This window comes from Pogoniulus pusillus, chromosome 3 (genome assembly GCF_015220805.1).
Source record: "Pogoniulus pusillus isolate bPogPus1 chromosome 3, bPogPus1.pri, whole genome shotgun sequence".
Lineage (NCBI taxonomy): Eukaryota > Metazoa > Chordata > Aves > Piciformes > Lybiidae > Pogoniulus > Pogoniulus pusillus.
The window spans coordinates 15,382,932-15,409,091 of NC_087266.1; the positions used below are offsets into that span (position 1 = coordinate 15,382,932).

General features: G+C 37.2%; 1 protein-coding gene across 2 annotated transcripts in view; it reads left to right on the forward strand.

Moving 5' to 3' along the window:
- The window catches only part of DYNC2H1 (dynein cytoplasmic 2 heavy chain 1), a 160,376-nt gene that overhangs the window by 118,487 nt on the left and 15,729 nt on the right, over window positions 1-26,160 (forward strand). For both annotated transcript variants that reach the window (XM_064170698.1, XM_064170692.1), the window contains 5 exons: window positions 903-1,019; window positions 10,292-10,501; window positions 13,281-13,370; window positions 24,548-24,657; window positions 24,998-25,079. In XM_064170698.1, the coding sequence (XP_064026768.1) occupies window positions 903-1,019; window positions 10,292-10,501; window positions 13,281-13,370; window positions 24,548-24,657; window positions 24,998-25,079 (609 nt within the window). The remainder of the gene's footprint in view (window positions 1-902; window positions 1,020-10,291; window positions 10,502-13,280; window positions 13,371-24,547; window positions 24,658-24,997; window positions 25,080-26,160) is intronic.

The following is a 26,160-nucleotide window of genomic DNA, read 5'->3' on the forward strand; positions in this document are numbered from 1 at the left end:
CTGTATAACAATTAAATAGTCCAGTCCTGCTGAAAAATTGGTAACTTTTTTTATTATTGAGTTTAATTCTTTGAAGTCAAGCAAAAGATGAGGGAAGCTGTTCTCTAATGTCTTGCAAAAAAAATGCACTGTGAAAAAGAACTAAATACCAAAAAACCCCAAAGGTTTTATATGTTTAAGAGACAGACTGCAATATACCTGACTAAATTTAATTCCATTATTTTTTGTTTGTAAATGTATAAATATATTTGATCACTTTATGTGTGGAGTTACCAAGGGCAGCTGGACCTAATGAACTGGAAACTACCCTTTAATATTAATTTTTTGCTGTTCTTTTAGTTCCTTATGTGCTTTCTTCCAATTAATAAATATACATTAAACTAATCTGAGGTAGTATGAAAATGAAACTAGGAAATCCATGGGAGGTGAGAACAAATTGACTATAATTGTCTTAGATTTTTTGCTGCATGATATTTGCTGCATCTGTTTAGTAACATGGCTTTTTACTTCTCTATTTTTAATTACAGATAGAGCCCTAATTAAAGGCCAAGTTTGAGTTTAGTCTGTAGATTTTCTGCAAAAGAGGCTTTTTAATTAATTATACACCTCATTAGTTTTTAAATTACAGTTGAACAAAGACAATTCCTGTGATAAGAAAAATATAGATTTGTTTGTTTCTTTCTTTTGGGTTTAATATGAATGTGGCTCAAGTACATTCTGCATTTGGATATAGGTATTGTTTGTCCTTTCAGTAGATTGTGATTAATCATTAAGCACACAGAAAAGTCTAGACCATGGGTGAATCAGAGAATCCTGTATGTATTGCTACTGTATCATGTTGTTGTACTAAAGGAAGTTTGTTTACCCTTCTCTGAGATTTCATTTGTATTCTCATCACACAGGTTATTTCACAGCTTCGGATCCTGAGCAGATCAGTAACTGCTGGCTGCAAATTTGACAGAGAAATATGGTCTACTGAACTTTCTCCTGTTCTCAACCTATGGAAGAAACTTAATCAGGTAGGAAAGTAGCTAGTTTAAAAAGACTATATTTTTTTTCTCCCAGCAACTACATTAAAAGTAAGATCTAAGGAATAATCTTAAATATTGAAACATAAGATGTGAAAAAGTATATTAAATGCAATTGAGGTGAAAACTACAGCATTCCATGTGTGTAATTAGCCATGAAGCCTTTATGTGGGATAACAGGCTACCACTTTTTTCTCTATATGGAGGTGAGACCACACTCACAAGACTTGGCACTAGCATTTGGTGTGTTTCCAAGAAGTATACGGATGCATTTTTAGATTTGAATCAAATCTCTTCATTCCTCTAATATTCACAACAAAATGTTTTATTATTTCAAATACTATTTTTTTCTGTATAATACTGAAATGTAGTACAAACTAAAGCTAGTACCATGACTGACATTCATTAAAATCCTTTCCACAGGTCTTGCAATATCCAATGTCACTTCCTTTTTTTGTTTCTTTGTTCTAGGTTAAGTTGGTGGGGATTTTTTACATGTACAGTAAAGCTTAAGTTCCCACCATGGAATTCTTATCAGGGTCTCCTTTCTGCTGTATGTTCTCTTTGAAATGCAGATACTACACATAGTTGGGGGAGGATCTCTCTTACCTCGTGCTGGGTGTCTACCTAGACATATGTCATTATTTTTCTCCTCCTAACCATAGACACTGTGACCTAAAAACATGTCTTGTACACAGTGACAGTAGAATGAGAAAAAACATTTCTCTTATTCAAATAACCACATATAAAAAAGTGATATGAGGTGCTGTAAGGAGCAGTCTGAATTTGAATTTTTCATTACTTTCTGAAATCTCTGATTAAATTCTCACTTAATCCATCCTGAGTGTATGACACACTGTGTTTTTGTCAGCATAATCTTTTGATACAGTCTCTGAACGACTGGCTGCTACGTCTGAGACCCTGTAAGAAAAAGCAGTACATTTCAGTGTAGCACGTTCTGTTATGTCTTCCTGACTAAAGATAAATATACATTTAGGCCTGCAAAACTTTGGGAAGGCTCAGATGAGATGGTTGCATATGTAGATACATATAGAGTAAGAAAAATAGAGATTTTGATTGTAGTGTTTGGAAGACTGAAAAATGAGGTTAGTTTTAAACAGTAAAACAACATCAAATTAGTACTCATTAACATCACATATTGTTAATGGCTGCTTAATTATCGCTAATCATTAGCACTGCAGATTCAGAGCACTTATTGTTTAAAACATCTGTCATAAATTAGCAGTGTCTATGCGGTACCACAAAACTCAGTGCTTGTAGCTGTGGTCTTTGATGGTTTTAGTCACCCAGGTGGAGGTAGTCCAGCCTGAAAGCTCTTTGACAAGTTGGACCTGACCTAAGCCTCTCTTTCTCTGCTACTGTCACCCTCAAACCTAAGATCTCCTTTCATACAAGTTTTCAACCCTTTACAGGCTGGGTGCTGCCATATATTGATCACTAAGAATATTTCGAAATAATAGTTTCAAACTTATGAAATTCAGGAAGTGTCCAGGGTAGGTCTGAACTGAATCTAGCTAATCTACTTATCAATTCAAAGCTGGTTTTAAAATCCCATACTTTTTATTCTAGAAGCAAAAAATGCTCAGAAGCTTGTTAATATGTAGACAAAGATTAAGTGTGTTTTTAAACATTTTTATTCCAGTGCTGAGTATGTAAATCAAAGATTAACTCAAAAAGGATTATCTTTCAAACACCTGAGAAATAATTATTGTGCTTCTGATGATTCCAAGGCATAACAGCATTTACCACTTGATGTAAATTTGTCTTACAGAGTTTCTACTGGAATAATTGATCATAATCTTTAAGCATGAACATGTTTTTGTCTGTACAATCTCAATACCATATGGTGATCACTTTTGCATTCTGTCATTGAAGGACCAATTTTAGATAAAATGACAGTGTTTGACGAAATACTTTTCTGGACTGAACATAAGTATTTCATCCTACCAAAAAGTCAGTCTAAATATTTTAGAGTAAACAACACAGCTAATTTCTGTAGAGAGTGTAGAATCATAGAATCATATAATCAACCAGGTTGGAAGAGACCTCCAAGATCATCCAGTCCAACCTATCCCCCAGCCCTATCCTGTCAACTAGACCATGGCACTAAGTGCCTCAGCCAGGCTTTTCTTGAACACCCCCAGGGACAGTGACTCCACCACCTCCCTGGGCAGCCCATTCCAATGGCAAATCTCTCTCTCTGTGAAGAACTTCCTCCTAACATCCAGCCTAGACCTCCTCTGGCACAACTTGAGACTGTGTCCCCTTGTTCTATTGCTGGTTGTTTGGGAGAAGAGACCAAGCCCCATGTGGCTACAATGTCCCTTCAGGTAGTTGTAGACAGCAATGAGGTCCCCCCTAAGCCTCCTCCTCTCCAGACTAAACAACCCCAGCTCCCTCAGCCTTTCCTCATCGAGTTTGTGCTCCAGGCTCTTCACCAGCCTTGTTGCCCTTCTCTGGACACGTTCCAGCACCTCAACACCTCTCTTGAATTGAGGACCTCAGAACTGGGCAGAGTACTCAAGGTGTGACCTGACCAGTGCTGAGTACAGGGGAAGAATAACCTCCCTCATCTACTGGCCACACTGTTCCTGATGCAGGCCAGGATGCCATTGGCTCTTGGCCTCCTGGGCACACTGCTGGCTCATCTTCAGCCTACTATCTACCAGCACCCCCAGGTCCCTTTCCTCCTGGCTGCTCTCCAGCCACTCTGTCCCCAGCCTGTAGTGCTGGTTGAGGTTGTTGTGGCCAAAGTGCAGAACCCTGTACAGTCAGTGAATTTCAGAAATCAGAGATAGAATGAAAACTTTACATAATACTGGCCAGCATTTCATAGATCTCAGCATATGCCATTTATCTTCTTAGTGGCGTGGCCAATGAAGAATTCCAACACATTAAAAGGTGTAAAATAGTATTTATATTTTGTCTTTCAGTGTGAGTTGTAATCTCTCAGTCAGTAGTGTTGAGTGCAGCTAACAGAGGCAGCAAATGCTTGCTACAGTTGCGCAGCAGTTAGTGCTGAATAGCTTACAGAAGGCCAGCAGCTTTGCCCGGTAGAGGATATGGCTTCTCAGCAGTGGTAGTGTCATGCTCATGGTCCAGTGATATGCTCACGGTTCAAGCTGCTTTTGGAGGAATGAATGCAGCTCTGCACCACTGCCTCATGCCTTTTCCTGAGGCTGGGGCAATGGGAGGGGATATTATAACCTGCAGGAGATGTGTGGTTGTTGAGGAGGGTCTTCATCATCAAATTAAGGAGCTGTGAGAGAATTCAGTTATTAGTTGGACTTTGCTCCATCAGAAATAGATTAGCTGGATCTTATTTGAGGCACTGCAGCTTGAAAAGCCAAGCCTTCAACTTCCCCGAGAGTGGTGCAAGCATAGTGTGTGTTAGGGTAGGAAGTGGCAGTTTACAGGATAGCAAAGGCTGGAATCCTGTGACTTTTGACATTAAGAGGAAGGCTTCTGCTCTGTCTCTGTATTTCCACTTAGCCCTTTCCTTAAGAATGGCAAAAAGAAGAATCCAGACAATGATATGTCAGTTAGCCTCACCTGGGAATGTGACTGAGCAAAGAATCCTGGAAATTATTTCCATGAATTTCCAAGATGATTAATGGTCAAGAGTACCTCTCATATAGGACAGGGTGAGAAAACACAGACTGTTCAGCTTGGAGAAGAGAAGGCTTAGGGTTTTGAGTGTGTGTCAGCAGATGGGAAAGAGTAAAGGAGACAAAACCAGGCTCTTCTCAGTGGTGTATGACAGGGCAAGAGGCTGTGGGCACAAACTGAATTACAGGAAATGAGGCAGATTTTTACTATGAAGATGGTCAAACACTGGAACAACCAGGTTGCCCTGACTGGACACAGTTCTGAGCCATTTTAGCTGACTCTGCTTTGAGCATGGGGATGACCTAGACAGTTTCCAGAGGTTCCTTCCAAATGCAACAATTCTGTGATATTAGGTACCAGATGCAGTTGTCATTTTGCCTAAAGAGCAGAACAACTTAATAATTGGGTTGACAGAATTTTCTTCATCATGAAAACTACTGAAAACAAAATTTTGATGATTATGTTTTAGAGATTTTAAAAACCAATGGCATTTGAGAAGATCTGCTATAAGATTTTGTTTTTTTGAACTATGTTTCTTCCATCCTCGGAGATAGTGAAAACCTGACTGTATACAGTGCTGGGCAACCTGCTGGAGCTTGGAGCATAGGATTTGAATAGACAGTCTCCAGAAGTTCTTTCTAACATGAACTGTTTTCTGATTCTGCATTCAGTTCTGATTCAGTCCTTTGTGCTCAGTTTTCAATCTATCAAAATCTTTGTGTCCAAAGATACTACAAACAACAGCAAAAATGGCAGATACGCATTAGGAATTGTAGCTTTTAAATTTAAGACCTTTTGAAATGGGAAGTAATTCTCATCTGTTAATACAATAATGAGGATTTCTGTGTGGGTTTTTGTTTTTTTTTCAGAAATATTTCAGAAAATGTCCTGGACTAATTTTTTTAACTCAATGGCATACATTTTGCAATACCCTGTTAAATGTTATTAGCAGTTATTCAGACATCCTGGTGAACTGGGAAGTTTATTATTGTGTCTGTCCAACAGCTGAATCATGGAAACTGCCTCTTATTCATCCACAGTTTATTAGTCCAATCAGAATGCAGACTCTGGAATTTTTAATGGAAATTTACATTTGATGAAATAGATACTTAAAATCTGGTTGAAATTGGTGCTGTCTTCTGTTGAAAGTTAGATCAGCAAACTTTCTGTTCAGCTGTTCTGTACTATATTAGCTTCATTTGAAAACATGTATTTTAATTATTGCCATTTAAAAACACTCTTGTAATGAATACTGTTCTAAAACTGCCCCTGCAGTGTCTTTCAACATGATTTAACAGCAGCATAACACTAATCACATTAATTAACCTCTCATGAACTGACCATTAAGTTAAAAAAATTGCAAACTTCAAATTAAGTTTGCTCAAATTCTGTTCAAGAAATGATTTAATAGAGTCAGTCAGGGTTGGAAGGGACCACAAGGATCATCTAGTTCCAAATCTCCTGGCAGGGGTGGGGACACCCCATGCTAGATAAGCCTCATCCAGCCTGGCCTTAAACACCTCCAGGGATGGGGCTTTAACCACCTTCCTGGGCAACTCGTTCCAGGATCTCACCATCTTCATGGTGAAGAACTTCATAACATCCAGTCCTGAATCTACCCATTTCTAGCTTTGTTCCATTCCTCCTAGTCCTAGCACTACCTGACATCCTAAAAAGTCCCTCCCCAGCTTCCTTATAGGCCCTATTAAGATACTGAAAGGCCACAATTAAGGTCACCTTGGAGCTTTCTGTCCAGGCTGAACAGCCCCAATTCTCTCAGTCTTTCCTCGTAGGAGAGGAGTTACAGCCCTCTGAACAAATGTTACAGAAATCTTTAAAATAAATCTTCCTAATGTGGAAGGATACCCCCCCCCACCCCTGACTATTGGCCATCAGAACCAACATCTCTTATGGTGTTTGTTCTCTTCCCACATAGCCTTCTAACATGACAGAGTCTAGATGAAGACCTATATAAGCACTTGGTCACATAACTGGATCATCTGGAAATCACTGTCCAAAGGGACTCAAGCATCACCTTTCATATGATCATTTTCAGAGAAGCACAAAAATATCAGGAGGCAATAGGGATGCTTGACTGTTTCATTATTTCCAAACAGTTCTCATGAACAGAGAGAGACAGGAATCACTGCTGTGTTTTCATTTTGAGGAGGATAGATTTTCTGCCTTGTTTCAAGGAAATTCTTTAGTACCCCCATGAAAGTTAGAAGGTCTGCTGTCATGATGTATGTTAGGCCTTATCTTCTGTTGTGTGTAAATTGAAAGCTAAGTGTTTTAATATGTTTGCATAATGTTCCAAAATAATTGCAAAAGTAATTTTGAAAGTTAATGGGTTATTGCTCTTTTATCTAAAACATTAGGAACCCTCAGCTTTTATAAAAGTGCAGTGTTTTTTCACAAAGGAAAATCAGTAGGAGCACAAATAGAAGATCATTCTTTCTTTTATTTTCAGCAATGAAAAATTTGTGTAATAGACAGAATAAGCAGAGGGACTTGAAGGAGGAGGAAGAATAAGTAGATCAAAAGGCTGGTGGAGGTGATTTCCCATTGGAATGGGCTGCCCAGGAAGGTGGTGGAGGCACCGTCCCATGAGGTCTTCAAGAAAAGACTGGATGAGGCACTCGGTGCCATGGTCTAGTTGACAGGATAGGGCTGGATGATAGGTTGGACTGGATGATCTTGGAGTTCTCTTCCAACCTGATTGATTCTATGATTCTATGATTCTAACACCCCCACCAGTACTGAATTTTGAACCAAATGCAGAACTAGGGGAGGTATATGAGTTTATTTTCATTATTTCATGTTTATTTTTAATGATTTATTTTAATATTTCATTTTTTTTTTTTTACTCATTAAATTTCTGAGGGAGCAATTTTCAAACCATAGTGGAATGTGAAAAGACTTGAATTTAGGAAGATAACTTAGAAAAGTTATGGAGCATCTTAGGTGAAACTGTGTGCAGTCCTATTTTGTACTGAGATCATAACAAGTTCAGAAGTAAAAGAGGGAAAAATATCAAAGTCTCAAAATATACATAAATTGATATTGGTTGCATATTGTAGTATTTAGTGGTAAAGATTAGAACCTATCTTCACTTTCTTACAATTGAGAAAAGCACACAGTAGTTCAGTGGTTCTTCATCTTAATGCCCAAGCAGGTCATGAGGATGTTTTTAAAGCTGATCTGAATTACATACATAATGGATTTTAAGAGAATGTAATAGAACACTAAATGTATAAGCTGATAGCAGTATTCATGTTTAATTTTCATATGAAAATGACAGGATAGTTGTTTTAGCAAATTCTCAGGAGAAAGCATTAGAAAGAGTGATGAAATGAATATGCAATTCATAGGACATTTATGTAGAGAACAGTACTGAGGAACTGAGAGGTCTTTTCTTTCAGTTACTTTTTAGAGAATCGTGGGATTGTTTTGATTAGAAAAGACTTCTAAGATCATCAAATCCAACCATCAACCCAACACTGCCATGGCCATTACACCATGTCCCACAGTTCCATGTTCTTACATCTCTTGAATACCTTCAGGGATGGTGACTCCACCAACTCCCTGGGCATCTTGTTCCAATGCCTGACCAGTGAACAAGTTTCTTCTAATATCCAATGTAAACCTCCCTTGGGACACCCTGATGAATTTCTTTTTATCCTATCCCCTGTTACAAGAGAGAAGAGAGCAGCAAATTAAGACAGTATATATGAAAGACTGAGCAAAGCCTGCGTGTTGCAACATCTTTGTTCTTCCTTTTTTGTGCAACTAAAAGCTACAGCAAGAAATTTCCAACAAGCTTGTGCTGTTTCCCATTACATTTTAAAATTCCTTAACAACCTATGATTTTGGAGAAATTGAAGTGAAACTGATTCCGTTAGTTAAGGATGCATGCAAACTCAAATTACAAAGTATAACATTTTAAAGTGTGTTTCTTATACTTTGAACACTGCATAAATTTGTTGTCAGTCATTTTAATAATGTGAGAGGGAAGACCTAATCCTTCATTTTTCTATCAGTCATAAACCAAAGTTACTGTATTACTCTTGCACTTGTATATTTTTGCTTGGTAGTTGAGAGCAGTATGAGCTTAAAATGAGAAACATGTGAAAGTTCTGACAGGTTTACAATACCTGAGAATGGTTATGGACACAGATATTCTGTGTGTTCTGGAAACCACGATGCCAAGTGACTATTGAGAAGTGTATTTATTATGAAAATAAATGAAAACTACTTGTCATTTTAAAAAGAGATACATAAGAGACAGTAAAATCTGATTTTACCTTCAGTAAATTACTAGAAATTGAAATAGCAGAACATTTTCTGCCCATTTTCTGCTTGAACGTGTCCAGAGAAGGGCAACAAAGCTGGTGAAGGGCCTGGAACACAAACCCTATGAGGAGAGGCTGAGGGAGCTGGGGCTGTTTAGCCTGGAGAAGAGGAGGCTCAGGGGTGTCCTCATTGCTGTCTACAACTACCTGAAGGGAGGCTGTAGCCAGGTGGGGGTTGGTCTCTTCTCCCAGGCAACCAGCAACAGAACAAGGGGACACAGTCTCAAGTTGTGCTGACGGAAGTACAGGCTGGATGTTAGGAGGAAGTTCTTGCCAGAGAGAGTGATTGGCATTGGAATGGGCTGCCCAGGGAGGTGATGGAGTCACTGTCCCTTGAGGTCTTCAAGAAAAGCCTGGATGAGGCACTTAGTGCCATGGTCCAGTTGACTGGCTAGGGCTGGGTGCTAGGTTGGACTGGATGATCTTGGAAGTCTCTCCCAACCTGGCTGATTCTATGATTCTATGATTCAAAGGATAGGGTGTTTTTTTTTTCACATCTACACCTTGTAGAATTTTCCAGTAAAGTAATTCAGTGCAGCATTTTGTCACATGTCAGGTTGGCAGTTTCAGAACACATGCTAAAGTATATTTTTGTAATAAGCTGCACATAAATTTAGATTTGCAAAATTATACCATCTCTTGAAATTATTGAATAAATTTGGATTTTCAGTGGCTGGAATGGAAGTAAGTAATAAAAATGTCAGTATGAGAACAGCAGTACCTCTGAGTCTGAGTTACTCAAGATTTACATACAATATTTATTTTGTGCCACATATTTATGATGGACTAATAGAGAATGTCTTGACGTTTTCATCTATATTAGCTTCATTTGAGAACATAAATTTTAACTATTGCCATTTGAAAACACCCTTATAATGAATGCTGTCCTAGAACTGATTCTGCAGTGTCTTACCAAAGCAGTGTGGTTTATAATACCCAATACAATCTTGTCCTGCTCAGCACACTGCTCTTTTTATACTGAAAGTTTAACACAAGTACTAAAAGCAGTAATTCAGGTAAGTTAAGTTCTTTTCAGAAATTCCAGAACTTTGAAGTAATCAAGTAGCCACAGTTGTCTTAGAACATTGGAGCTTCTGTTAAACATGTCATGGACAATACTGTAGTATCATAGTTTTAGTCCAATTTCAGGAAAAGGACAGGAGAGGGCATCTAACTTATTTCAGAGTTAAAAACCTTACAAATTAAACTAATAATGCATGGTATAACATAATAGTTTCCCTGAGTTTATTAATTGTACACTCTGTATGTTTTTTTTTTCAGAACTCTAACCTGATTCATCAGAAAGTATCTCCTCCCGTGGAGCAGCAAGGCTCTCCAATCTTATCATTCATTATGCTGGAACAATTCAATGCCATTCGCCTTGTGCAGAGCATCCACCAGTCACTTGCTTCTTTAAGTAAAGTCATCAGGGGTACCTCCTTACTAAGTTCTGAAGTGCAAAGACTAGCAAGTGCTCTGCTAAATCAGAAGGTAATTTTCTTATGAAATTACATTATAAGCAATGAAAAAGAATAAGGAAACTGAACACATTTCTGATGCACGTTTTCATGTCACCATTTGCTCTAAGTTCTTAGAACCTCTAAAATGGAGTTCACTTATTGATAGTGACTGTAAAGCAGAAATAAGTTTTTCCCTGGAGTGAAGCCCCAGAAAAATATTGCTTCAAGTACTTGCTGAAGTTTCTAAGTGTCTTATAATTTTACCAATCTTTCTCTTAATTACCAATCTGATAAGATTGGAAGTTGTGATATACTATTTCCATTTCATGCTAGATTAGTCAAATATAGCTAACAGAATATGTAAACCTGTCCCTTTCCTTAGTTCTTACAGTTTCTTAAAATTTAAGTTTTACTGCAACTGTAATCACAGGTCACTTTCTACATTTACTCTGCATGGATTATTGCCGTATCACACCAAATAAACTGTGCCCATCATCTTAACTTATCACCTCACCTTATATCCTTGATACATAAGAAAATCAATCAAAATATGTACATATACTTTCTCCGTGTTTTCTGGCGTTGAATTAGGTCTGTTTATAAACTGGTCCAATTAGTGACTGCAAATTTATATGCTCTGTCATTAATAGCTAAATAATTGGGATCCAGAAATAGCGAGACATTGACGTGAAAGCCTCTTGGTTTGTTTCACCTGCAGCAGCTGATAAATTGTGTTGGTGCTAATGCATAGGCATTAAGATTGACCCTGTATTGAATCATAATTCCTATTAACAAGTTGTTTATCTTCATATGAGGAGCAAGTATTGTTAAAAAGAGTGCTACACATTTATTGATCTACCAAATTTCTAATTAAAACAGTAATTAAATTCTATGTCTTTTCAGATTCACAAGACAGCATTTGTTAGCAAGATTGTCATACAATTAGAATAAATTAACATTTTCATGTTAGCAATCTCATTGCCTTTTTAAACACATTTTGACTGTGGTAGAAACTGGTGCTAAGTATAAGTCATAGTGAATGCAAATGACACATGCAGTGGCCGTATTTTAGCATTCATAGTTATATTTTTTGTTACTGAGCAGGAGTATGGCTCATGTGCTTAAGCAACACTCTTAAATTGGAAGGAGCAGGAGCAATGAGGCTGATGACTGTCACAAAAATATACTTACAGATTCTATTTATTTTTATCTCTCACAAACATCAGTTCAGTCCTTACTGATGCATTGAACAAAGTGTTTCTGGTACTTTTTCTGCTTACTTACCCACTTTATTGGATTGTGACCACATTCTTTTCAGCAGCCCTCCAGAGAGGCTAATGCCATGCTCTTGGCATGGCACCCAAACCTCACGGCACCCAAACCTCACTATATTTATCTTCCTAAAGTGATGTGTTTCATGTGTTTTCTATACAGTGTTCTTGTTGACTTTACTGTGGTCAAAGGTTATGTGACAAAGGATTGTTTTTTAAAAGTTACATTGTAAAAGCACCAAGACTGTAGTTCTTTTCAGACCATAACACTTGACAAAGCTGCTAGATTAGCAATAGAAATGTGAAGCTCAGTAAATGTGTGACTTTTATTGGTTTCCCCAATGTGTCTTATTTATGCAAAATTGATATATTACTGTACCTCTGAAATATGCTTCCATAGTAACAATTAGCTAAGCTATTACCTTAAGCTTAAAGTAATTTAGAGTGATATATTAGCAACATTAGGTGAATGCCTTCTAAATGATAGATTGGTGAGCTGCCTGTAAGTGCATATCTAGCAAAAGAGTCTGCAAAAATGCCACAGAAAATAGTTTCAAGTCTTTAAAAGTCATCATTATGCAAAAAAGCATGCATTTAGCTGTGCTTTACTAATTGTCTTGTATGTGTTCTAGTTTATTCAGTTTGTTATTGATTAGAGTCCCCAGGTCCAGATATTTTCTGGGGTTTCTTTATAAGAGATGCACATGGAAAATTTAGTTTGAAAGAAACTTTTTATAACAAACTTCTGTGATCAGATTTTCAAAATCTTTTCAGCACTTAATGCTACTGGGTTGTGAACTGTAAATGCTGAACATTATAGACTGTTTATTCATATCAGCATCTTCATTATTGTGCAGTGTTCTGCAGGTAATGGTTTAAATGAGTTCAATTTTAGAGAAGGATGAGAATCTTGCAGAGGCTGTTCCAGCATGTTTTACAGATTCCTGTGGAGTAGAAACAATTAATGTTTTTATCCTTATTTCTTAAGGAGGAAATCTATGAAGATCTCTGAACCCTTTTTATTGTTTTTTAAGTCAGTGAGAAATTTGTAAGGGGAAGTCTTGCAGGATGTTTTACAACTACTTTAAGATGATGAGAGAGAATATAATCACGCAGAGGAATTGTGATAGATTCACTTCACTACAGAGCCACGCAACTGCATGTTGAAGGCTGAGGAGGCAGCAGCAAAGGAGTGTGAACATGTGGCTACACTTGAAACACAGCACTGCAGATTTCCTAGAAAGAATTATCTTAGGCCTTTTTGAAGTTTTTGTAGAACCTATTGATATTTCCTTGTTAAATAGCAGATGTTCTTGTAGAGTCTCCATCAGCACTGTGTCTCAGTGAGCCATATAAAAAATCATCGGGAATGTGACCTTCCTGTTAGTGGTTGTATGCTTTGAGCATTATGCTATTTTATTGCTCTTTTCCTTTGTAGATATATTTGATCTCTAGATTATTTAATTTCATTCAAACTGTTGTCTTGAAATGATGATGGTTTTGAAATGGATACTTCCAGTAAATATATTTTTATTTCAGTGTCCCATCACATGGCAGAGCAAGTGGGAAGGTCCAGAAGATCCTTTACAATATCTCAGAAGTCTTGTAGCTCGAGCACTTGCTATACAGGTAATTTTAAAGAGTCATTTTACCTCAGTGTGCTAGTGTTGGGTGATACAATATGTTATGTGAATTGCGCTACAGTAGACCTTTCCAAACTCATGTCCAAAAGTTGTCAATCTGAAAAAGCATCTAAAAATGTAAAGATAGATAAGACATGTGAAGACAGCAGACTTAACAGGCTGGAAGAGACCTCGGAAGATCGTCTGGTCCAGCCTCTCTGCCAGAGCAGTATCAACTAGACCAAATCACACTGGAATGCACCCAGACGGTTCTTGAATATCTCCAGAGAGGGAGACTCAACAACCTCCCTGGGCAGCTGGTTCCAGTGCTCTGTCACCCTCGTAGGGAAAAAATTCTTCTTCAAGTTCACATGGAACCTCCTATGCCTCAACTTCCACCCATTGCCCCTTGTCCTGTCACTGGGCATCACCGAGAAGAGGCAGGCTGCATCTTCCTGGTACTCACCCTTACATATTTATGAACATGAATGATGTCACCCGTTAGTCTCCTCCTCTCCAAGCTAAAAAACCCTAGCTCCTTCAGGCTCTCCTCATAAGGAAGATGTTCGATTTCCTTAATCATTTCTGTGGCTCTGCTCTGGACTCTCAAGCATCTCCCCATCCTTCTTGCTCTCAAGCATCTCCCCATCCTTCTTGAACTGAGGGGCCCAGAACTGGACACAATACTCCAGATGAGGCCACACACAGTAATCATAGAATCATAGAATCAACCAGGTTGGAAGAGACCTCCAAGATCATTCTGATAAACTTACATCTAAGACACGTTCTTTAATCTGGTATGTATCCTAACATATATATATATATAGACACACATATATGAAGAAATAGTGAAGAAATTCTAGTAGAGATAATGTATGTATTCATAGACTTTGAGGCAAGAAAAAGGAAAACATCTGCATTGTCCCAAGTTCTCAATGGGCTTAGCAGAAGGTGCAGAATGTGACAGCAGCTCTCTTTCAATCTACAGTCTTGACAGTGAAGAAATAATTTTTAGCTAAGGTACTACCTGTACTTTGATGGATGGAAGAGATCCATTTCTGAAGATAATGCACAAAGGAAAAAAGGAACAATTTATTTAAATTAATTTGCATGTAAGGAAAGAGATTTCAGAATTTTGGATGCATAGAGTAGAAACTGCAAGAACCTTCCAGAGAGGAAGATTCTTTTAGGAGAGACAGATCTTCTTGTGCCTCCAGGCAATAAATAGAAAGCTGATGGATTTTGACCTTGTTTAACACAGTCTTGTCCAGTGGGATGTAAAGATTTCTTTGAACATTAGTGCTGACTGTTGGATTGATCAGGAAGATTTGAGTGGCATATCATTTCTAGGCATTACTTTTTCTAATTAAAGGATCAAGTGGGTGTTTCCAAAGTATTACTAAGATTCTTATTCTGCAAACTATTTCTGTTGGTTAACATTTAATTTTTCTTTATCCTTTCCTTCACAAGAAGACTAAAATTATACACTATAATAAAGTGTAACAAGACACAACCTCAAACTACGCCAGGGGAAATTTAGGCTCAAGGTGAGGAGAAAGTTCTTCACTGAGAGAGTCATTGGACACTGGAATGGGCTGCCCGGGGAGGTGGTGGTGTCGCCGTCCCTGGAGCTGTTCAAGGCAGGATTGGATGTGGCACTTGGTGCCATGGTCTAGCCTTGAGCTCTGTGGTAAGGGGTTGGACTTGATGATCTATGAGGTATCTTCCAACCTTGGTGATACTGTGATACTGTGAAGTGAGAATGCACATTCAGGTGTTAATTACTCATATAACTAGAGCTGAACTTAGTCTCTTCTATCTTTTGACTCACTATTACAATAATTATTGTTTAAAAAGCATAATTTGTGAGTCAGTAGTGTTTGCTGCCTTCAAGAGTACTTTGGCTCTTATGACTTGTACCTTTATTTGATTGTGACAGAGCTGCATGTGATTTTGCTTATTTGCATGATTTTTTAAAATGGAATCCTGAGATGAGATTTCAAGCATCTGTGTGGAGCTCACCTGCCATGCAAAGTGGAGATAATGTGGCAGTGTAACAGAATGAAATGAGTATTAACAGTGATAGATTATTTTCAACCAAGCGTATTAAATAAGATTTTACTTCCATATAGTTTTTTAGTCAACTATTGACAAAGGTGCTGCATTGCATTATGCTGGGAGTAATCTTCCTTTCTCATTGTTCAAAATTCTTACAAAGTTGCACATTTGGGTGACTCATTTTTGTGAAACTCATTATGAAGAAATCATTTGCAGTTTTACACACTTACTGTAAGACAAGGAAAGATTAAGGCAGAGCTTGACAGTAGACATTGAACTATATCCGTAAGCAGTAAGGTATGTTCTTTTTTTTGTTGGTGACAATTGAAAGTAGTGACAGATGATCAGATACTTACTATTTTTAGTATATTTTTAAGTATTAAATATGTAATACCATTGTATTTGAAGCAGTTCATAATAATACATGTATCAGTCTATTTCACTTCTCAAGCTTCTAGTCAGATCATATCTGAAACATGATTTAGATGGGTTTATTTTGGGTATATTTTACTAGATCACAGGATGTCAGAGGTTGGAAGGGACCCAAAAAGATCATCAAGTCCAACCCCCCTTCCAGACCAGGACCATAATCTAACTTAGGTCACAGAGGAACACATTCAGACAAGCCTTGAAATTCTCCAGAGAAGGAGACTCCACAGCCTCTCTGGGGAGCCTGTTCCAGTGCTCTGTGACCCTTACAGTAAAGACGTCCCCCCTTGTGTGGAGGTGGAACCTCCTGTGCTGCAGCTTATATCCATTGCTCCTTGTCCTATTACAGGGGGCAAGTGAGAAGAGCCTGTCCCCCTCTCTCCTGACCCTCAGCCTTCACATATTTATAAACATTTATTAAATCCCCTCTCAGTCTTCTCCAGACTAAAAAGCCCCAGCTCCCTCCACCTCTCCTCTTAAGGTAGTGCTCCAGTACCCTAATCATCCTCTTAGCCTTCTGCTGGACTCTCTTCAGCAGATCCCTGTCCCTTTTAAACTGGGAAGCCCAAAACTGAATGCAGTGTTCATTGTTTCTAATTACTCATTTCAGTCAAACCTCTTTTTCCTTAAATGTGATTCCAATTAATATTTGTGCACATTACACCAAGATTTTTATTAGCCTTCATAATTTTTTAATCAACTTTCTTTTTTTGGTGACTTTTCATTATTGATTTTATATACGTCATTTATCATTAGTTAATTCTAGATCTAGTATTCAAAAATTCAATAAAGGCTTTAATAAAGATGTTCTCATAACACTGAAAATTAGCTTCAGCTTTATATTTCAATAAAGGCCATATTTTTGATTGGTTTAGTTTTATATGACCAACTGTAATCTTAGAGTTTTGATAGTAAATCATTGTTCCCTCTGCTTCATTTACTGTAAAGCATTGTCCTCTACCTTCATGCTTTGAGACAGGTTTGATTTAGTATTTTTCAAGAGGGGAATAGGAGACACTGAAATATCCAAGCTGTACTGAAAGCCTGCATGTACTAAAGATGCAGTAAGTCTCTACTGGTTATTAGTTAAAGGCTGCTTTGTCAAGATGTTTGCTGCCACTGTTCAAAGTAATAAAAGCAACTGCTTCGTTACAAACATTTAGTTGGTGTAGGAAGGAACCCAAAATATAGGCCAGATGGTAGAATAATTATAGCAGAGTTTATATAAGTGTAAAGACATTCTAAGAGCATTACACAACAGACAGAAAAACAACAGGTGTTACATTTGTCAGGTCTGAATTTTCTCAGTAAAAGTAGGAACAAATCAGTATATGTAAAATGCAATGAAGCCGTGTTTTGTTGTGTATTCTGTTGTGGTGATAGAACTGATTTCTCCCCAAGTCAAAGTTCTGATAGTTGGATGTTAGCTTTTGCTTTAAACTAAACAAAAAAAATCTCTATGGTGAACATTCTTACCAGATGAAGACTTTTCGACACTTTCAGTTAGCCATTCTGACACTGAACTTTACAATATTATGTTTCAGCTTGCCTGTCTACAGTGATTGATTTGCTGTGAATATTAAGACATGAAGCTTATGAATCACCATAGATCTTTGCCAGGTGGTGATTAATAATGTCATACTGAAGATTTTGCCCCATTAAAAGGAAAGATATTGCTGTCAGGTCTAAGGGATATAATCATTGAGGCCATTCCTTGAATAGTGTGTGCATTTGTGGGCTCTCACTAGAAGAAGAACATTGAAGTACTGGAGTGTGTCCAAAGAAGGACAACTAAATTGGTGAAGGGCCTTGAACACAAATTTATGAGGAACGACTGAGTGATCTGGGATTGTTCAGTCTGGAGAAGCGGAGGCTGAGGGGAGACCTCATCATTCTCTACAACTCCCTGAAAGGAGGTTGTACTTAGGTGGGGTTCAGTCTCTTTTCACATGCAACAAGTGACAAGGACAAGAGGAAATTGTCTCAAGTTGTGCCTGAGGAAGTTCAGGTTGAATATCAGGAGAACTTTCTTCACTGAAAGGGTTATCAGGCATTGGAACAGGCTGCCCAGGGAAGTGGTGCAGATGCATGTGTGTGGTGCTTAGGGACATGCTTTACTCATAGTGGCTTAGCAGTAGTGGTGGGATTGTGAGCTCAAGGTGAGCATCTGGACTTGATCTCAAAGGTCTCTTCCAATCTCAACAGTTTTATGATTCTACATCCAACCTGCCCTTTTATCTCTCTCTCTCTGTTTCCCCATTCTTCTTCAAGCCCCATCCAGCCTTCCCTGCTGTTGGTCTTTCCCCTAAATACCCCAAGATAATAAATCTTGTACAATCTCAGAATTATCACGTTCAGTCTCCAAATTCACTCGCTTGCACATTCCATAATAAGTCCTGTACCCTTTTGACATAATCCCATTTAGTTTGTATAGGATTTCAGAGATTTTTCTGATAGATGGCCTTAGCAGATTTTGCAGCAGAGACAACAGCTTAATGGCTTGTCTTCTACAGTGACAGGGTTAGTTGATTCTGATGGATTAGATTGGCAACATTCCTCGCCATATCACTGTTCCTCTGATCACTCTCTATTTAAAATAAACAGCTGTTACCTGGGTATCTGTACGGTGCAGAGTCCTTTATATTTAGTATTCTTATATTGAAGTGCAACAAATCATAAAGTTATTAAGTCCCCTCAAATGTTAATTCCAATTTCCACCTTACTTGAAGAATTAACATTTTTCTGTTGTTTTTCTTGGCTCTTCTTCAGCTGTCATGAATATCAGATCCAAAATACAATTGCAGCTTAGTATCTCCTAAGAAACTGAGCCTTAATTGGTTCCTACAGCTTTCATCATGTTGTAATGTGATTTCACTTTATTCAGAATTTACCAGCCAGAACACATCTTTCAAGACTTTTTATCTAAGTGATAACAGCTTGGTAAAAATTGGAATTTTTTAAGTACTACTGTAAAAATGTAGACGCTTTCTTTGTCTCTCACGTAATAGCCAAATTTGAAGCTCTGATAGATCCATCTGTTGTGCTCTGTCCATTTTAATCAGTGTTTCAGTTAAATTATATTGATTAAATAGTGGCCAGTGTGGAGTAGCAGTGCTTTATAAGGATACAGCATCCAAACAGGAGTGCACAGGAAGTGTAGGACAAAAGTATCAGACCTGCACGGATAATAGAAGCTGTTCACTGGAAGTCTCATTTGCAAGGAAGCTAAAGCAGAAGTCGAAATACATCTTATGCTTGAAGAGTTCATGTTCTCTGTTTTGTTCAGGCATGGGAACCCGAAGTGGAAGGATTCCTTAAGTTTTCTTTTTTGTTTCTGCACCAATTCAAGATTTTACTTTCTAGACATACTAAAATCACTATTCCTTGTAGGGAAATTATTATTTTCCAATAGAATACCATAGATTTTCGCACTGAATCTGCAAACTTCACTGTTATAAATGGACATATTTGTGATAGTCGGTGAGCGAGGAGTATCTCAAAATCTGAGAAAATTATTTTCTTTGTGCATGGAACAATTCTTTTAAAAGTAGCATTGGAAAAGGAAATATATCTCTACTTGTATTTTGCTTGGGGTTTTGTGAACTGCTGAAACTTAATCCCGATGAAGTTTAGATGCTCTATTAAATTGTGTCAATTAAATTAGTCCAAGTTAGGAGTTTTTCTATGAATTTCAAATTAATCTGTTTCAACATTTAGAATGCACATTTAGAACAGGTTCTGCAAATCACTCTGTCGTGATACATTTTTCTCATTTGAAAGACAACATGCATTGTGCAACTGCTTCAAAGAGGTGTTACTTCTTCTAAACCCATCAACATAAAAGGAATACAAAGTGATTCATGTCTTTAAACTGTAACTGTGAGGATTTGTTGTTTGGGCTTTTTTTTTTGTATTGCATATTGAAATTTTGCTAAATGTCCTGCATATTAAAAGGCAAATATGGAAAAAATGCACATTACTGTGAACTTACATTACCTCTTCCTAAACAAAATATAACAAAACATTCTGAGGAAGCTGGGGTTGCTTAGCCAGGAGAAGAGGAAGCTCAGGGATGACCTCATTGCTGTCTACAACTACCTGAAGGGAGGTTGTAGCCAGGTCAGGGTTGGTCTCTTCTGCCAGGCAACCAGCAACAGAACAAGACAATACAGTCTCAAGTTGTGTCACGGGAGGTCTAGGCTGGATGTTAGGAGGAAGTTGTTGCCAGAGAGAGTGATTTGCCATTGGAATGGGCTGCCCAGGGAGGTGATGGAGCCACTGTCCCTGGAAGTGTTCAAAAAACAACCTGGGTGAGACACTTAGTGCCATGGTCTCATTGATTAGCTAGGGCTGGGAGCTAAGTTGGACTGGATAATCTTGGAGGTCTCTTCCAACCTGGTTGATTCTATGATTCAGCCAAGTACTTAATTCAGTTTGGTCATTTGCTGTGCAGAAATGTTTCTGGACATCTATTTGATGAACTGTTAGTGCATCCAAATCCTTTGTGTCTTTCCTTGAATATTTAGTGTATACAACATGCACACAGACACACACAGAGGAAAACAGCTCTTAAAAACAGTTATCAGGCTAAAACCAATCTGTTTCTACCAATCTGTTTTGCAAATTGATCTATTTCAACCAAATTCAACTCCTGTTGATTAAACTGTTGGAATTCTAAGGATGCTTGATGAGAATGACTTTGATTTTTTTAATTATTAAATACTACCTGATAAGCAGAAGTTTGGGCACCATCCTTTATCATACCACTAACCAATTTTTCATCTCGCAGATTGTAGGCCATTGTTTGCAGAGGATGATCAGATATAAAATGACTTTTAAAAATGTTGCATAAAAATAAAGAAAAAAAAGTAATTCTCTATGTACTTTCTGATAAATTACCTTATTTTCTCTAACCTTGGTTTAAATTTAAAAGATCTGAATTTAATGTTCTATATTTCCTCTATGGATGCAAGTTAGTATTTATATATTCCATAAGAAGTGCACCAAGCAAGATCTATAGCAGCTGTTGTTGCTATACTTTATTTAATCTAGTAAAATAATCACTATTCATTTTTTTTCTTTTTAAGCTATAAGATACATTTCCACAATACAGGAAGGAATCTGAAAAGAGACAATCTTAAAATATTGATAAACTGCATAAATATAAACTGTTAAAATTTAAAATGTAGATTGCTCAGCCTCTACTAGCTTGTTTTTCATTGTATTTCTTTATCATGAACAAAGCTGTCTAAAAAAAAGAGAAAGCAGACTAAAATGGATAGTCCTGTCTGGCAAAAGCTCAAGCTAAAAAAGGTTAATTATAGTACAAGTGACAGAAAAGGATATTATCATTTGCATATGAAAATGAGTCTCCTTATGTTAGGCTGTCAAAACTTTGGTAATTTTAAATTCCAGCCATTAATAAATGAGAACACATGCTAATGCACCAGTTTGCAGAGACATTCCATCAATCTGCTTTGGTTTTTTGCTAGACAACTCAGTTGCAGTAACTTGCTCCCTAATCATCACTAGATTGACACAAATATTATGTTTAGTAATAATAAGCAGTCTATTCAAAATCAGCTATTATTTAATTTATACTTAGAATCATAGAATCATAGAATCAACCAGGTTGGAAGAGACCTCCAAGATCATCCAGTCCAACCTATCCCCCAGCCCTAGCCAGTCAACTAGACCATGGCACTAAGTGCCTCATCCAGGCTTTTCTTGAACACCTCACCTCCAGGGACAGTGACTCCACCACCTCCCTGGGCAGCCCATTCCAATGGCAAATCACTCTCTCTGGCAACAACTTCCTCCTAACATCCAGCCTGTACTGATAATCGTTCTGTCACGGTAATCCAGCTGTGAAGTGATAAGTGCATGGCTTTTGACCTATGTGGCAAAAAAGGACATATTTCTTCTGAGCTGGTGATGGAAGAAGGTGTTTCAAACTGAAATAATACAGGGGAATTCAAGATCAATAAGTTAAACTAATTTACATCACTTTGTCAAATGAAGTCAACTTATGTTTTCATTTGAGTCAGAGTAGAAGAGGGAAATAAACATATTACAGCTGTTTGGGGACAGGATTTCTCCTGTTTGAGAAACATCACTTTAGTGTTTCTACAGCTTACCTTAAACTTCTTCCCCTTCAAGACCTAACCTCTTACAAGCATTCTGACAATGGATGTTCTAGTGACAAATGAGCCATTTGATGAATTGTTGTCCTCTGATACTGTAGCATTCACTAACGTGTTGCCATGTAGTTGTACAAGATGAAAAGGAGAGTAAGCATAAAGATTTTTTTAACATTTGTTTTACAAAATACATTTTATTGTCATTTTATTGCATTTAAAGCTTATTTATTAAACAGCTGTGAATAAACTGAGCTATGTCTTCAGTTTTATGCAGAACATTACAAGCAATTACAAACTTTGCTTTTGTCATCTAATGAAAGTTTTTGTTATTGTGTATTTCCTAGTGCTACTTAATTATATGAGTTCAGAATTAATATCACTCATAGTGATCTTCTAATTGGGTGGAATACAGGCATCCATGTTCCCAACAGTGTTTCTCTTTAGCTGTTACATTAAAAGTTGATTTGATGACAGCAGTAGAATGATTATATTAAATAGAATTGGAAATGATTGTGTCTACTTTTATTACACAAAACAATTTGCAAAAGCCATCCTAACTGTGATACAGAGTTACTGCTATATGCTAAAAGAGATTGTTATATAAAGTCATTAAAAGAATCATGCAGACAAGAGTCATTAACTGTGTGCATTTAGCTAATGGAAAGCAAAAATCTCCTAACTGAATCATAATTGTTTGGGTTGAGGGCTCATAATCAGTGATGTGACAGATAAAAGGATCACCGATTAAATGTTTGAGTGTGGCGGAAACATTATGGAGATGTGCCTAACACACTGACAAAATAAAATTCACTGTGTGATATTTACTTGTATTTTGGATTATTTTCTCACTTCCTATGTGCTTCTCTGGAGTTATTTATGTCAGCAGTTCAAAGAATACAGTAAAGTACTTTTTAAACAAGATACGGATGTATAACAGCTGCTTTGTATAAAAAGTGTAGCTTCCAAGATTTTAATTTGATAGCTTAATTCCATAATTGTCTAGTACTTGATATTCAGAAAAGAACACTGTTTGTCTTTCTCTGTTTAGTAGTAACATGTGGAATCTTAGTCCTTGGTTATTTTCTACTTTAGTATTAAACATTAATATTTATGTGCAGAAGGATGTATCTTGTAAATACTTATAGAGTAAGTAACTTAATGTTTATACTACAGCACTATATAGTTAGGACTGTGACTATACTGTGTAAAGAAATTATGCCAAAGATATAAAGTATAAAAGTTTCAAAACATGGGATTCAGTGTGCACTGTTGCATAGCCACTCAGGTAACTAAATAACTCATCTGACAATAGACAGTTCTTTAGTCTGAGATGGTTTAGATTTCCTTACTTAAGACACGTGGTTTATCAGGCTTGCAAGGTGGGAAATTCCAGTCTTGCTGTTCCTAGTAATGAGGTTCCTAGCTGCATGTAAGACAGGGTGAAGAAAGTAGGTTGTGGCATGAGTTTGGTAAGATAATTGAGTCTTCTTGTTCCCTCCACCTCTATTAGTTTCATTCTTTACTAAGCATGATAAAGGCCAGTTTTTAACTTACCAGAATTTCTGTGAATTCATGTCTCAGACTAATAAACCTAAAGCCACAGCATCAAGTACTTCTCCTTCAGCTTGAATCAAATGTATTCTGTTGTGTTTTCTGTTGGTGTGATCCCAGCAGAGAGCCTTTGATATGACTTTTTCTGTCAGTATTTTCGGGCATTGGAATGGGCTGCCCAGGGAGGTGGTTGAGTCACCAACCCTGGATATGTTTAAAAGTAGTTTGGATGTGGTGCTTGGGGATATGGTTTGGAGTGAACCTTGTAGATTAGGGATCTCGGTTGGACTTGGTGATCCTGAGAGTCTTTTCCCACCTGAATGTTTCTGTGATTCTGTGATATAAATCACTATGGAAATTATTTCATTTCTGTGCGGTGGATGGAAGATTGTCATTTTTACTATATTTTACAATTTAAATATTTTTTAAATAATTTACAATTTCTATTATTTATTTATTTAAATAAATACTTATAGTCAGTCTTTCAGAGTGAAAATCAAGAGTTTCTTGAGTTTGATATGCAGTTCATACAAAACAATGATCTTAGAGCATACATGAAAGTAATGCAGTTATTTACTTGAGCTTAGTAAAGCAAAGACAGGAATGACAAGAATTTTGGTGGAAAGTACAAACTTTGCTGTTAGTAAAGGTGAAATGAGGTTTCAACAGGATGTTAGAAACTTGGTAGAAGTGCTGCACTGTACAAAGCACAGAACAACAGTGCACTTAAAATGAGTAGTCTTCAGTTGCACATAAACTGCTGGGAGTTTTATACTTTTAAATCTTAGAGTCATGGAAATGTTGACATTGGAAGAGACTTTTGAGATCATCAAGTCCAACTGCTTGCATAGAGCTCATTTTCTGTGTACCAGACTATAAATCTAGAAGATTATATTATGCATACACAAATATAGTTCATTAATTATGATAATTGACAAACCCACATGTTGTAAAATCAAACAGTAACTTCGTGATTCCTTGTTTTCCTTTTATTCTCCTCTTTTAGAATTGGGTGGAAAAAGCAGAGCAACAGAAACTGCTGTCCGACACACTTGACCTTTCAGAGCTGTTTCATCCAGACACATTTCTCAATGCCTTACGCCAGGAGACTGCAAGGTAGGGGAAAAATAATCTACCTATTTGTGCTAATGTCCCATTGTTCCTTGTGCTTGAAAATGGTTATTTCATTTTCAGGACCCAGATCCAACAGATTATGTCAATTGCTGTCATTAGTCATCTCATTTTTATTATCTACACTGAAGTACAACAGCTGTGTGTTACTTGGCTTAGTGCAGATTTGTTTGGGGTTTTTTTAGATTAAATGAAATTGTATTTTTCTTCAAAGTAAACATAGTATGATGTGGCACACATTGAAAATACATTGTATTTATTTTTTTATTTAATTTTCTGTTGTTATATGTCTCTAAGATTTACTGTATATATGTTTCTCTTGCAGAGTAATGAGCTGTTCAGTGGATAGCCTTAAATTTACAGCATCATGGAGAGGGCGAATACAGGAAGGCAAACTCCAAGTTAAGGTATTCTGCTAGTATCTTTTACTATCAAATTTCAAGGATGTTTTATTAGCATAGTTCAAGTCATCTGTCCATCAACTTTCTGGAAATCTGAGCTTTAAAAAATATTGGTGTGTCTGAGATGCAATGGCTGTTTGATGGTATACAGCTACAAAATGCTAGTGCACTAGTGGCAGAAAGAAAGCAATTATCTTTTTACCCCTCCCTAGTCACTGTGCTTATTTAAAATGCAAAACTATTCCTCTTCTGGTCTCTTCAGCCACCTCTAAGACAGAAATTAAAGCTGCTATTCCATTAGCTAATATCTAACTGTTGTCCAGAAAGATTTGTGGTATGTATCAAGAGGGAATGCAGATGTAAATCTGTAAATCCAGTGCCATGCGTTAGCATTTTTTTAATCACTGGAAAGAGACTTCTACAGAAGTAAACAAACCAAAGTAAACTGTAATATGATCAGCCCACCAGTTTTTAATGGAGACTTAAGACTACAGCCAATATCTATAAAGTCACTGCTGATTGCATTAGACAATTTAAGCATTTAAAGATGGGGATGAATTCTTTAAGGGCAAATCCTTAAATGGGTTAGTTTAGCTTCTTAATTAACGTTTCAGGTGTCACTTTGAATGATTCCAGATTTCTTTTCACCTGTTTTATATTTAATGTTGTAGGGAATTTACAAAATGAGTGTTCTTTACTATGACTTCCAACAGGTATGTTGGTCCCATGCTAATACTGCACAGCTCAAAGTGCTGTGTTCAGAACACAGCTTGGCACTTAAAGCCTCATTCTTAGAGAAATAAGGGTGAATAATGCAGGGCACTTACCAGATGACTTGAATGGATGTTCACCTTAAGCAGAGATTGCTCAACTAGAAGGGAGAAAACAGGTGGAAATGCACTTTCTCTAGTCTGATAATGCAGGCAAACACAAGGCTGTGGGAGGTATTAGGTTTTGGGGTCATTGACAGTATTTTAAATGATTATACAGATTGTGTAATAATTCATATTCCTGAAATAGTAATAGATTTAAGGCCAGAAAAGATAACTCTCACCGTCTGCTCTGATCTTTGTGCAATACAATCTCT